This window comes from Fragaria vesca, unplaced genomic scaffold (genome assembly GCF_000184155.1).
Source record: "Fragaria vesca subsp. vesca unplaced genomic scaffold, FraVesHawaii_1.0 scf0512956, whole genome shotgun sequence".
In the NCBI taxonomy this organism is placed as follows: domain Eukaryota; kingdom Viridiplantae; phylum Streptophyta; class Magnoliopsida; order Rosales; family Rosaceae; genus Fragaria; species Fragaria vesca.
The window spans coordinates 407,367-421,145 of NW_004443397.1; the positions used below are offsets into that span (position 1 = coordinate 407,367).

Consider the following 13,779-nt stretch of genomic DNA (forward strand, 5'->3'; position numbering starts at 1 on the left):
AATACACACGTCTAATATCTTAATACACACCTCTATTATTTTATATTTCACATCAAATTTTATAGGTATGTTTAATTACAAAAACATCAATCAATTATGAGAAATTTTAAATACACACCCATAATCTCTTAATACACATCTCTATTATTTTATGTTTTATAGGTAAGCAAAATGACCAAAACAAACATCTATTATTAAAAAAAAAAATCGCGCTAGAAATATTATTTTCAACATCTTCTACCCTAAAATCGTCAAAAGCACGTCTTTTCCCCTAACTCCAACTTTTCTCCACAATTCATTTGGGTTGTCTTTTATTTTTATTTTTTATATCTGTATCAACTTTAGTTTGATCTTGCATATCATATTATCATGTACTGCATCTTTATCATGACATGTTTTATCGAATAACTAGTTATCTATGTTTAATAGCTACTGTACTTCTATATTTTTACTAGCTTGTGAATTTTGAAAACTTGTATTGGTGATTTGGAGTTCGGATATAACAATAATCATTTAATTATAAATTGAACGATGATAACCAAAAATTTCTAGTAAAAATTAGACGAAATAATATGTAAAAAGAGGTACCAAATAGTAAATATATATTGATTATATTAAATAATGGAATATTTCATAAATTAATGACATTTTAGGCAGTTTGAAATGCGTATTAAGTATAATACTGAAATGAAAAACTTAATAGGTAGTGTATTAAGATATTATGAGTGTGTATTTAAAATTTCTCCATGTAAAGACTTGTACGTTTTATGAAGAAAAATAAAAACTACCGCTTAATTTAAAGTAGTTTATTAAGTCTTTAATAGTTAATAGCATTATCATGTTCAAATTGGTGTACTCATGACATAGACTTGCTCATGGTTAATAAGGTATACAGTAGTGTTCACACCGTTGGATGTAAATCCAAAAGTGGGATTACGTCTAACGGTGAGAAGTATTATTTTAAAGTTAAGTTGTTTTGTTTTTTATCGTTGGATGTAAATCTAATAGTGATTAATTATGATTTTTTTTTTCATTAAGTGACTATGTAAACACTACTGTATATTAGAAGCAAAGTTGGGAAACAATATGCTATTACCAAATGTGGTAAACAAACCCATTTTGGCCAAAACTCAAAACGAGAGCCAACCAATACACTCTCGGCGAATCCACGTTAAATTTTTGTCAAAATCGTTACTCAACCGATTAAAGAAATCTCACATAAAGTCCAAATGGCGCTTATGAAAGTTTGACATAATAAAAGGAACATTAAAGTAAAAGACAAAGAATGTAGAAATTCACGTGGAGATAGGTGGAATGACAGAAAGACCCCTCGACCGACTGGTAGTAACAGTCGTCTCCTGCTATCGGTAAAATCCAAATAGTCCGGGAGAGACGCAGAGATAGAGAGTTACGCACAACTGGGTAAAGGTCAAAAAAGATAGGCATCCTCCCCAAAGATTAATAATTCAACTCAACGCAATCAATCTTCGCCTGCCCTTCCTCCTCATCCACCACTTCCATCGCGCCACGTGGTCACATACATACGACCTACGCCTATGATCATCATCATCACCTATGATCCCCAAAGCCACCATCTTATGTACATCAGAAACATGAATGAGATGCTTTGAGCTCTCTTTCTTTCTCAGTTTCAGAAAACCCACCATCACCAAACCTTCCCTTTTTCTCTCTCTTTATCCGTCGCCGTTTTCAAGACCATGTCATGTAAACACACAGCTCCTCCTCTTGCTTAAACTCCCTCTCACTCAGCTCAATTTAATAAAACCAAATAAAAACAAAAACCCCTAACCACTGTGAGACGAGAATTTCAGCTCTTTTTTAATTTTTTTTTCTGTTTTATTTTCCGCATTTCGTATTCTCCGTAGTGATCTCGAGGCGCCGATTGTTCTTAGGCTCTGTCCCGCTGTTGATCGGCGATCAAAGTTTTCATCTTTATTTTTTTATTTTATTTTTTTAATTTCTTGAAGTCTCAAAAGGGAAAGAGAGAGGAAGAAAGAAAGAAAGAGAGAGGAATTATGGCAGTGGTTGAGAATCTCGAGAATGCTGGGGTGGAGTTGGGGAAGACCGTGGGGTCCGCCTCAGCGAATCGGAACCCGGAGGCCGCTGCGGCGGAGCAGCCATCGGAGACATCCAACGATCAGGATCAGTCCTTGTCCGCCAACCACGGGCCTTTACGGCAGCGGCTTGAGGCGGCTATGCAGCAGAAGCAGCAGTACGCGATGGCTAACGGTAACGGTAACGGCAACAGCAACCAGAACGGTCAGCTGAGCTACGATCAGGTGGTGCATCACCAGCAGCGATCCAACGGCGAGATGAACGGCGGCGATCACCACGACGGTGGGGACAGCTTCAATCGGGACATGAGGGAGCTGAGGGAGCTGTTCTCTAAGCTCAACCCCATGGCCGAGGAGTTTGTGCCTCCTTCTCATGCTAACAACAACAACCACGGAATCAACGGCGGGTTTGTTGACTTCACCGCACTGATGATGCAGAACGGTAACAGAATGGGACAGATTAACGGTGGTGGCTTTCCCGGCCGACGGGTGTGTACATAGTTCATTCTTCATTTTAGTTTTGATTGTTTGTCTGGATTGTGTAAAAAAGATCACATTTTTGTTGTGTTTGTGGTTTGTTGGGCAGTGATTGAGAAGAATTTGGCTGCTGTAATCGGAGATTTTAGTGTTATTGCACTCTTATGTTAATTGGACTGACTGTGTGTGCTTTTTTGTTGTTTGATCAGAGAAATAATCAAGGAAAGAGGAGAATTAACAGCAGGACCAGTCTAGCCCAGCGAGAAGATAGAATTCGGAGGACTGTGTATGTGTCTGACATTGATCAACAGGTACAAAAGTCATATTCTTTATTGTTTTCATTGTCTTTACCATGTATGTGAACTGATTTGGTGGTCTTTTTTGGAACATAGGTCACTGAGGAACAGCTGGCGGCGCTATTTGTTACTTGTGGGCAGGTAACGTGGTTTTCTTTTGAAGAGCTTTTTCATTGCCTGATCAAAGTTTCTAGTTTTAAACAATTGGCATTTTGTGTGGGTGAAGGTTGTTGACTGCCGAATCTGTGGTGACCCGAATTCTGTACTCCGTTTTGCCTTTATTGAGTTCACTGATGAAGGTAGTGTGGGTTGGCCATATGCTGAGATTATATGGAAGTATAAATGTGAAAAGTTGTATAATGCAGTTATGGCCTGCTAATGATTGTTCATGATTCTTTTTTGAGCAGAAGGTGCAAGGGCTGCTTTGAGTCTTGCTGGGACAATGCTTGGATTCTACCCTGTGAGGGTGTTGCCTTCTAAGACAGCTATTGCACCTGTTAACCCAACATTCTTGCCTCGGGTAAGTGACCCTCTTTTTTTTTGAGACAGTTGCATATTTCTGTACCAAGTCTTTTAGCTCCATAAAATCAATAATTTCTTTCTCAATAACGGGGTTATTCTTTATATTTTGGTTTAGACTGAAGATGAACGTGAGATGTGTGCAAGAACTATATACTGTACAAATATTGACAAGAAGGTACTTTTATTTGAACAATTTATCATTTGTTGGCACTTAGGTTTTTTTTTCGGTTTCTTTATATGACTGTTATTCGGCTTTATTTTTGCAGGTTTCTCAAGCTGATGTTAAGCTCTTTTTTGAATCAGTTTGTGGAGAGGTTTGTGATTTCTTGGGAAATTTGAAGTATTATATTTTCCTTTTATTTTTGTTTTTGTTTTGTTTTGTTTTTGGTTTGCAACAGTGACTACTACTGTATTGGACTCAATTCATGAGGATATTCTGCTGCAGGTTTATCGTCTGAGGCTGCTGGGAGACTATCACCACTCCACTCGTATTGCATTTGTTGAGTTTGTGATGGTATTTATCTCTTCCTCTAATCTTGCATTTGTATTTTTTTATGTATTTATTTATATTAGTATTGGCTTTAGCTTTTATGTACAAGTTCAAGCTAGGGAATAGGGATTATGTGAGGACATTACTATAGCAAAAGCTGATAGTTTAAGACTTTCTTGTATTTCCCTTGACAAGTGTGACTATGGTGTCTTGGTGATGACATTGATGTGTTAATTTCTAAGCTAGTTATGTAATAGGGAGACATTTGAATGAAATGTGTTGGGACTGATAGAAGGAGCAAGGTTGCTTTGAAACTCTATTTTAAGCCTGTAGAGATGATTTACCTTGAAGTTCATTCATCTCCATACTTTCTGTTATCCTTAGATGGGCTGTACGTTTTAAGATGGTTTGCTTATTGTGAGTGGCCTATTTTCTAACAACTTTGGCTTTTAGCGCACCAATAATCCAACAAGTTTTAATTGGGAATCAGAGAAGGACCTGCAGCTTTCTAATGTAGGTGAACTTACACACTTCAGGTATTTCTAATTAGGTTGGGAGAAGCCAGCACATGTTAGGGAGCTTTAGACTACAACATCAATTTGGCCCACATCCTAATAGTTTAAGTTTTTGTGTATAATGGGAACACATAGAGTTATCAATTAGCTTTCATTATAATTCATCCTCAAAGAGTACTCGATATATGATCGCTTTTATGCATTTCTGAACATAAGAGTATCAAGTAAGTTGAATTATGCTAAAAAAGAATTTCTAGCTCTTGATTGCCATGAATTGGTCAGATTTGAATCATAAGACTCGAGAAGATCTTCAACATTTTCGCCAATTTCCCTGTTGTTTTGTACACAAAATTGAAAGTATTGTAGGACTTTGTTTTCCTTGCCTCCCCAGCCCATGGGTGTAATATACAGTAAACTTAGTTATACTCTATTCTCATGTGATATCCTCTTTCAGAGGTAAGTCTTTTATGGCCCTGGATTTTGAGTAAAGCTCATTCTTTATACAGAATTGAGAGAAATATTACTGAATAATATATCCTCTTTTGAACAAAGGTTTAGAAGATTGTGCATTATGGATATACTATTATTATAGTAGTAGTAATTGATGGCACCTGCCAAAGTGAGTATAATTGGAGAGTAACTAGTGTCAAGACACCAGCTGTCTTTGATGTCCTTATGCTTTAAGTGTTGCTGTTTCCGGCCAAGTTCCAACAGTGGATCATTGGTATTTATGCAAACACTTGTTGCTAGTCAATATTGAAAGTCCTCATATTGCAGAAATTATTGTTGTCCTGCTCCACTTTCTGAAACAAGGAAACTCTGATTACTGGTCTTACCCATGACAGAATATTTGTTGGGTGAAGTGAGATCTAATAATCTATGGTTCCTCTATTGGATATCTTATTGGGACAGTTGGGATGGGGAAGGGAGGAATTTTGCTGCCTTTAAGCAGTATTTCTCTACTGGAGGGTTTGAGACCACACGGAAGGCATGTGCTGATATATATGACACATATACTCATGGGAAAGTTTTAATAACTGAAGTGTTATTGGAGTTGGGAAACACATATGTTGGGGGCAGCCTGGGTTCTATAGCGGTATATTGTAGGGAGGCATGGATACGTGCCATAAATGTTCACTGTAATACCTGCCAATCTATGTTTAATTATTGGAATGTTGTTTGATTATAGGTGATATCAAATAGAGCTGGTTGCTGCATTTTGTTAGAATATAATGGTATTGTGCTTCATCCTGCAGGCTGAAAGTGCAATTGCTGCTCTCAACTGTAGTGGTGTGGTTTTGGGATCATTGCCAATCAGGTTAGATTTCCATATTGGTTCATCTTTCTATCCTCCCAATAACAAGTAAGGTATGAAATTTCTAGATTACTTTCGGTTTGCTAATCTCTGATGTCTTGTATAAACAGGGTAAGTCCATCCAAGACACCTGTTCGTCCGCGCGCTCCTCGCCTTCCCATACATTGATTCATCTTTGGCATCCAAGACTGATTTACAGTTCCGGTTTAAATATATATATTTAAATACACACAACTATGTAAAGATGTTCTCCTTGCCTCTGGTCGTTGCTGGTTTATCTTGTACCTGTCCTCGGTTTGATATAGCCTTGGATCTTTTGTTCTCGTAGAGGTTTATTATGTTGTTCTCTGGAATATAGAGTTGGAGAAGAACTTGAGGCTTCACATGATTTCTTGTGTTATTGTCCATTTTGGGTTGTGGTCTTTTCCCAATGACTAAACTCTTCAAAGTAGTTTCTGACATATGAAGACCCTTTTAACAGTCCTTTTGTAAGTTAATTTAATGGTTCCTTCGTTAATGAGTGGTTTCTTAAGCTTGCTCATTTTTATTAATCGACTCCTTGTTTTGCTCCTTTTTCATTAGACGTGTTTGAAGATTCTGCCCCTTTTTGTATGGTCTTGGTCACTTTGAGGGCCAATGATGGGGCTGTATTGCGATTACAGGCAAAGAGACATGGTCTGCGCTATGTTTCTGTTGTCAGCCTCAAACCCTGGTAGTTTTGATACTATGCTCCATTGAGTTCTTATTCTGAGTTTGCCATGTAAAGTTAAATCAATAATTATGTAAATCAATTTCTTGTAGAGATAGAACAGCCGTGATTGAATAGTAATGCTGTGCAAGCCACTCACTATACAGCTATATGTATACGTACATCAGAATTATGACTTATTAAACAGAAGAATACTTGTTACAAAAAAAAACAAACAAACAAACCGAAGGATACATCACAATGAGTTTATTTGTTTAAATTATCAAATATCAACACAAAGGTGAAAGACCTTTGATGCAGAACAGTGAAAGTGACACAGAGGCTCACAGATGCAGAACGCATCTCAGTGACTGGCCTTCAACGAGCAACTGAAATGCATCGTTTATCTTTTCGAAGGGAAGCTCATGCGTTATGAACTCGTCTAGATCGACCACCTGATGAGACCAAAATGAGTTCAGAACTGGAAATTGACAGGTACTAGTCTATTAAACTGAAAGATAATAGTGGCCGGAATGTTATATATATACCCCTCTCATGCACTCTTTAGCAAAACGGGGGAGTTGGCTCTTCCCTTTGAAGCCTCCAAACACAGATCCAGTAAGTCCTCGACCAAGAAACAGCTCCATCGGATGGAGTGGAAGCATTTTTGGGGTTGTATGAATTCCCAGTATCACTGTAAACCCCCATCCCTACAATAATAATAAGCAGCCACTCTTACTAAATAGTTTGACATATGTTAATGCAACTGCATATTATGTACAAGTATAGGAAGTACCTCATGTGTGGAGAGAAAGGCTTCTCGGAGAACATCGGGGTTTCCGATACACTCAAAGCTATAGTCCACACCGCCTTCTGTTATTTCCCTGATTCTCTGCAACAATGAGGTTTTAAGGTTTTAATAAACATTCATATTACAGAAAATACATGATCTTGCAGTCCGGAAGATGAAGAACATAACTACAAGTCTACAACATTGTTGAAAGCAGTAGTGTTCACCTGGTCAGTAATTGACTAAGAGATTCATGGTCAGTTACCGTTATATTTACAACCAAAGATTGAAAACAAAACAACGCAACTTAAAAATAATTCTCTCCACCCTTGGATGTAAATCTAACGGTAACTGGCCATGAATCTCTTGGTTAATTACTGACCATGAATTGAGTAATAATCTGAACTTGAACTGATCGAGTATTCATTATCGATTATATAAAACAGAGCTGACCTCATGCAAAGGCTTTCCAAGATCGGTAGGGTTTATGAAATCTGTGATTCCCATTGTTTGGCCTTTGTTCACATCAAAAAAATAAGTACCAAGCAAATAATATAGAAATCACAATCGATCTAAATACCTTAATTTGGTTATCAAAATTAAACAAGGACAAGAAAATACCTATGGTGAATTTCTTGGGGTTAATGTCAATGCCAATTATTTTAGATGCTCCCCTGGCCCTTGCTCCTTCAGCAACCTGACCCAGTTTGCAAGTTGCATTTAATTAGTTTAAGAACACTGGATAATAAAAGGAAAATCCCAGTTGATCAAGACTGGTGCAATTGATGATTAACTAACTGGAAATAATGCATGATAGAGTATGTGTGTTAGATCTCATAATTGTAAAATCTATTATTTAGATTCATGTCAAGTATATGCTTAGTCCTGCACCAAGAAACATGAACATGTAATCTTTCTTTAATCCTGTTTCATGAGAAACGTATGAATTGAGGCATTGAGCTAGTAAACTATAAATAATGAATAATAGTTTTATCGAAAGTCAGCATGTTTATGTTAATTAAAAACTTCCGGTCAGCTATCTATCCGTCAGGGTGCGTGCATGCAATTTCATCAAATATAAATAATACAATTCTTCTTTAAAAACAACCTCTATAATCTATTACAACATATATGAGTCTTGTACATGAAAATCATATCCAAAAAAATCAAACGAATAGCTAGAAATCAACTTACGGCAAGTCCGACGGCGCCTAAACCGAAAATGGCTACGGTTGAGCCGGGTTGAACATCGGCAACATTCCATGCAGCACCAACTCCTACATATATGTCACAGTTAGAACCATTTTTCATATGTAAAAGTGAAAATGCCTCGCAATTTTGGAACTAGAGGGGACAGCTCTATGAGTCGCAACAAGAATGCCTGGGGTTTGTCTATTGTACATATTGTGTATATGTGTCCAAATGTATGTTATATATATAAGAGATTTTTAAGGGGGCAAATGATCATTACACAATCACTTGATATATAGCTTCTTCTTCAATCATACTAACATACAAATATTGTATACTAAAATTTTCCAAATGCGAGTTGCATAAGATCGCTATCAAATAAGATGGCTATCAAATTAATGCAGAAAAAAAAAAACAAATCAGATTTTGTTTGTTAATATAGATGTTCATATCCCCAGGCCATTCACCACTGTCCCCATGAGGAAGGGGAAAGCGTTGGTTTTTCTCTCTCTAAATTTTGGGCAATAATCGATGTCCCATGCATCAACTTGTTCTTGAAATTTTCTTTGATTAGCTAAGATAATATAGATAAACATTTTGAACAAGCAGCCCTTCCTTACATTATGGATGCTATTTATTAGTGCTTGGCTCTTTCCAACAAGACAAATATCAAGTCAGATTTGGACCAAAAGACTTGAAGATTCATATCGTCAAACAATGAATATCTCAACATTATAGCATATGGTTACGGGCCGGCAGAACAAGTTGTATGAATTAATTTCGTGTCAAAATTATAGCATATGGTTTCTGCCGGCCGTCGTAAATAACATAACGGAATGGCATGGCCGGTATCAGTGTTGACACATGGAAGCAATAAGTTTGATGCAGACATACCAGTTGAAACGCCACAACTGAGCAACGTCATCTTCTTGAGAGGAGCTTCCGAGTCAATCTTGACAACACAGGCGGACTCGAGAACTGTGTACTCGCTAAAAGTTGATGTGTTGAGAAAATGATATACGGGTTTTCTTTCACCGCCATCCTTGGCTGTTATGGAAAACCTGGTTTTACCATCACTGTTCATCACCGTCTTCATCGGGTTTACTCCAAAGCTGTTGCAGATGTTAGTCTTCTCATGCTTGCAGCTCTTGCAGTCACCACACTCCCCGTTGAAGATAGGGATCACATGATCCCCTTCTTTCATGTCTGTCACTCCTTCACCAATGCTCTCAACGATTCTGCTCATCGATCAAGAAATTACAGGCTATGAATTTCCGATATGTGAGATCGAAATACTCTCAGTAAGTACAAGTACTACTAGTCTACTACCATTACTTACCCGGCGGCTTCATGGCCTAGGATTCGAGGAAAGGCCTGCTGAGCTTCATTCTTCAACAAAACATAAGAAAAGAAAATTAACTACTAGTGTTAGAGCAAACATAGGTAGGAAATGTCATCTAACACGATTCGGCTTTTTGTTGTTAGATTGTTAATCTGGAGAGCACGTTAGGTTCTTCATGCATAATGTATAGTCCATGTTCACAACAAAAGCTTCTTATATATGTTGATGAATTGAACATATATACCTCTCCTTTCCAAGCACTGAGATCAGTGTGACAGATTGAGGTGAAGAGGATCTTGATTCGGACCTCCTTTTTCTGCGGCGGGTCGACTTGAACTTGTTCCATCACAAAAGGCTCCCCCGGACCCCAAACGACAGCAGCTTCATGATCGACCACCATTTATATCGTCCATGTTAGTTCAAATGTTTGATAAAACATATATGCATAGTAGTCTGGAGCAGCTCTTACCTCTGCAAGTGATGACCTTTCCGGTTGTCTTCTCCATCTCTCTGTTGGTGTGTGGTTAATCTTAAGCTAAGGATTCTATGATGGTACAGTAATAGTGGTCTGTGCTTTCTGTATCCCCTGTGCAGAATAGTGCTTATATACCCAGAAAAGGAAAGGTAAAAGGAAGAAGACAACCTCAGGGTTTCGGTGGATTGAAGAGGGCAGCTCGCTATAACCCTGTTAACATTTAATGATACATAAGAGCTAGCTATGTGCCTATGTATATGCAATGATGCAAAGGTGATGCATGCCATTATATATATATATATACACACACACACACACACACGCAAAGCATAACCAATTTGATAACTCCCTAAATCAAACTCGGGTTGGGGGATTTCTTGCCTGACGTTCGACCCCTAAACCACTCATAGTTTATGACCCTTATACGTATTAGATGGTCAAGACTAATGTAGAGGATGTTTATCTATCATTAATTGACTTAGTAAATTTTGTAAAGAAGGAAAGAATGGAAGCCACATGCCTACGGCTACAAGTAAACCATTTGATTAATAGGATGGCAGTGTGGACAATGGCCTAAGACTTGCTCCATGTCCAAGGCAAATTGTTCAAATTTCCAATTCGGAGTATAGGTTACGCTGATGGCACCCAAATTGTCATTTACAATTGTTTTCAAGCTATATCCCATTTGACCTTTGCAGTTTGCACTTAAGAAATTTCAATTCAACAAATTAACCATGTTACGTGAAGGTAATGACATTGAATATCCTATTTTAGAGGTTTTTTTAGCTATAGATGTTGTCAAAGTAGGAAAGCCTTGCTCATATGGTAGGAGGAAGCAAACTTCACTTCTGGTAGATAATTGCTTCCGATGAATATTCCCTTAGCTTTTCTCATTGCATGGGCTAAATGGAGAATGGCTAGCTGCTACCCTGTTCTGCATGTATTCATTTTTGATACCCAAATATATGCAAGCTAGTCACGTAAGTGACAGAACCAGAACCAGTGGACCTTGTTGAAGTTAATCATATATAGAGTCTCAACCAACTCAATTACTGCTTTTCATGTGTTGCTGGCTTATAGTAGGGGCCCTTAAAATTTCTAAGTATGAATTTTCGATGAGGTACGGTGTCTGTTCCATCTATGGTTCTGCTAGCTTTGGCATGACTTGAATATATAGCTGTATATATTGCGCCCTCGATATTACTCATTTATTGGTATATATTCCACAATAATTTGGCGTCCTGCACCGGTAGATATTTTGCAGGAAGAACCGGTAGTTCTTCATTATTATGTGTCTCCTCATATATGCATGATGATGCATGCATGTACTGGGAATATGACGTTTTATGAGTCTCATACATCATTTGCTGCTGCATATCTCATTGATGGAGAAACTTTTCTTACTTAGAAAGTTCATTTCTAAGGCATTGATGGAGAAACTTTCCTCTGCCTCTTATTTATATAGAATGGCCTATTTAGGCCAAGTACTACACAACCATTTATGAATCACAAAGACAATCCGGGACAGTGAAAACGAAGCTGAGGATCGGATCACTAGTGCAGAATGCATCTCAGTGACTGGCCTTGGACGAGCAACTGGAACGCATCGTTTATCTTCTCGAAAGGAAGCTCATGTGTTATAAACTCGTCTAAATTCACCACCTGATCGATGAGATAAAAATTTGTTAGAACTTAGAACTTCAAAACGAATTAAGGTGTACGGTATTAAACAAAGAGAGAACACAGTGAATTGTATTGATGACTAACCCCGCGCATGCATTCTTTGGCAAAATGAGGGAGTTGGCTCTTCCCCTTCAAGCCTCCAAACACAGATCCGATAATTCCTCGACCATCAAACAGCTCCATTGGATGGAGGGGAAGCATTTTTGGGGTTGCATGAATTCCCAATATCACAGTAAAGCCCCATCCCTACAATAATAGTAAGAAACCGATTTTACTAAATAGTTTGACAAACAGTGTGTTAATACAGCTTCATGTGCAAGAATAGGAAGTACCTCATGTGTGGAAAGAAAGGCTTCCCGGAGAACATCAGAGTTTCCTACACACTCAAAGCTATAGTCCACACCTCCCTCTGTTATTTCCCTGATTCTCTGCAGTCCGAAACAAAAAGAAGATAACTATAAATATAGCTAGAGATCGATCTCAACTGCTCAAAGTCGACTCTTATCCAAAAAAAAAACTGCTGAAAGTCGACCAAGTAATTTGGAAGTAGATTAGTATTCATTATTGTGAGCTTGTAACACAACTGACCTCATGCAAAGGCTTTCCTGGGTCGCGTGGGTTTATGAAATCTGTGATTCCATTGCTTGGCCTATGTCCACATTACAAAATGGCGTACAAATTATGCATGTAAAGAACACCAACTTAATAAGCATATCTATGTAAGATAAACCAGAATCAAAGAAAGAAAAATATGTGAATAGAGTTCCTATTGAGGCTACCCATGTTCTTGTATTTGACATTGTAAATTCTAGATGCCCTAGATGCTCCATTATCTAATTTTCAGTATTTTTCATCAAAAAAAGAAAAAAATATACCAATACCTTTGATAAATTTATTAGGGTTCATTTCAACGCCAATTATTTTAGATGCTCCTCTGGCTCTGGCTCCTGCAGCGACCTGACCCAAAATGATGCATTTCGTTAACATGATAGGACAATAATGGAAAAAAACCGGTACCCCAGGTGATCAAGACTAGCCAGCTAAATTAATAATTGATCAGTTGGAAATAATTTACGGAATAATATATGTAATTTAGACTATATATTATTCTCTTCTTGTCAGGTCTGCACCAAGTAATTGAGTGAGAACATCTTTTTCTTAATCCTGCTTTCATGAATTACTAGCCTCTTACCCATGCATCTACACGGGATTAAAAAATAGAAGAAAGTGTACTTGAACTGCTCCACTTTATGTGAGATGAATCTGTTAATCCTATTATTTTGTAGATAACTGCTCCCCAAAAAGTGGGATAAAACTACCACATACTTTTTTTTCTTCTTATTTTAGTGGTGTTTTACAGTTAAACCCATAGTAACTATTATTTTTATTGTTTGAGAATTTTTTGCTACTTTGGTTTTTTGGCCAATTGAAAAAAAGGCTTCACCAAAGACACCAAAGCCATGTCTGGCTTTCTAATAGTAAAGATATATTCGAAATTACGAAAACATACGTACCGTAAATGAGCATCTTCACTTTGATTAAATTAAACTTCAAGTCAACAACGTTTAGTCATTAATTTGTTAGCACATATATATATATAGTTTTTCTCAGCTGCGGACGTCCGCACCAATGGTTTGGTGCGGATTTTCATTTTTGTACCACTTTTTGATCGAATTTCCTCATCTCCACCATCTAGTATCTAGATAATATTGTGTAGATCATCTCTGTAAAATTTCAGCCAATTTGGTAATCGTTAAGACCCTCAAACTCGAAAAACAAATGGTCGGATTGAATTCTGTTTGGTTCATGTTTATACTAGAAAAACACAATCTCGGACGTTCGCAGCTGAGAATGCCTGTATATATATATATATACAGGCCTTCTCGGCTGCGGACGTCTGCACCGAAGGTTTTGGTGCGG

At 37.6% G+C, this 13,779-nt stretch overlaps 3 protein-coding genes across 3 annotated transcripts in view; 1 reads left to right on the forward strand and 2 right to left on the reverse strand.

Moving 5' to 3' along the window:
• The first annotated feature begins 1,598 nt into the window (after window positions 1–1,598).
• On the forward strand, window positions 1,599–6,237 carry LOC101300586 (sex-lethal homolog). The gene is made up of 10 exons (XM_004309479.1): window positions 1,599–2,564; window positions 2,762–2,863; window positions 2,945–2,989; window positions 3,075–3,147; window positions 3,256–3,368; window positions 3,486–3,545; window positions 3,637–3,684; window positions 3,816–3,884; window positions 5,632–5,693; window positions 5,801–6,237. Exons 1-10 carry the CDS (start codon window positions 2,037–2,039, stop codon window positions 5,856–5,858), a joined length of 1,158 nt encoding a protein of 385 aa, XP_004309527.1. The 5' UTR covers window positions 1,599–2,036; the 3' UTR covers window positions 5,859–6,237.
• A 255-nt stretch (window positions 6,238–6,492) lies between these two features.
• On the reverse strand, window positions 6,493–10,437 carry LOC101300873 (alcohol dehydrogenase-like 3-like). Its single transcript, XM_004309480.1, has 10 exons — window positions 10,171–10,437; window positions 9,946–10,082; window positions 9,699–9,748; window positions 9,254–9,597; window positions 8,363–8,445; window positions 7,790–7,865; window positions 7,622–7,683; window positions 7,175–7,270; window positions 6,927–7,088; window positions 6,493–6,833 (listed from the first exon to the last, which is right to left on the reverse strand). The coding sequence occupies exons 1-10, from the start codon at window positions 10,205–10,207 to the stop codon at window positions 6,723–6,725; spliced, it is 1,158 nt and encodes a 385-aa protein (XP_004309528.1). The 5' UTR covers window positions 10,208–10,437; the 3' UTR covers window positions 6,493–6,722.
• Window positions 10,438–11,605: 1,168 nt separating this feature from the next.
• Window positions 11,606–13,779, reverse strand: part of LOC101301159 (alcohol dehydrogenase-like 3-like) — a 4,315-nt gene continuing 2,141 nt past the window's right edge. The window contains exons 6-10 of the mRNA XM_004309481.1: window positions 12,741–12,816; window positions 12,448–12,509; window positions 12,192–12,287; window positions 11,944–12,105; window positions 11,606–11,838 (exon numbers count right to left, since the gene is read on the reverse strand). Of these exons, the coding sequence (XP_004309529.1) occupies window positions 11,731–11,838; window positions 11,944–12,105; window positions 12,192–12,287; window positions 12,448–12,509; window positions 12,741–12,816 (504 nt within the window). The 3' untranslated portion in view covers window positions 11,606–11,730. The remainder of the gene's footprint in view (window positions 11,839–11,943; window positions 12,106–12,191; window positions 12,288–12,447; window positions 12,510–12,740; window positions 12,817–13,779) is intronic.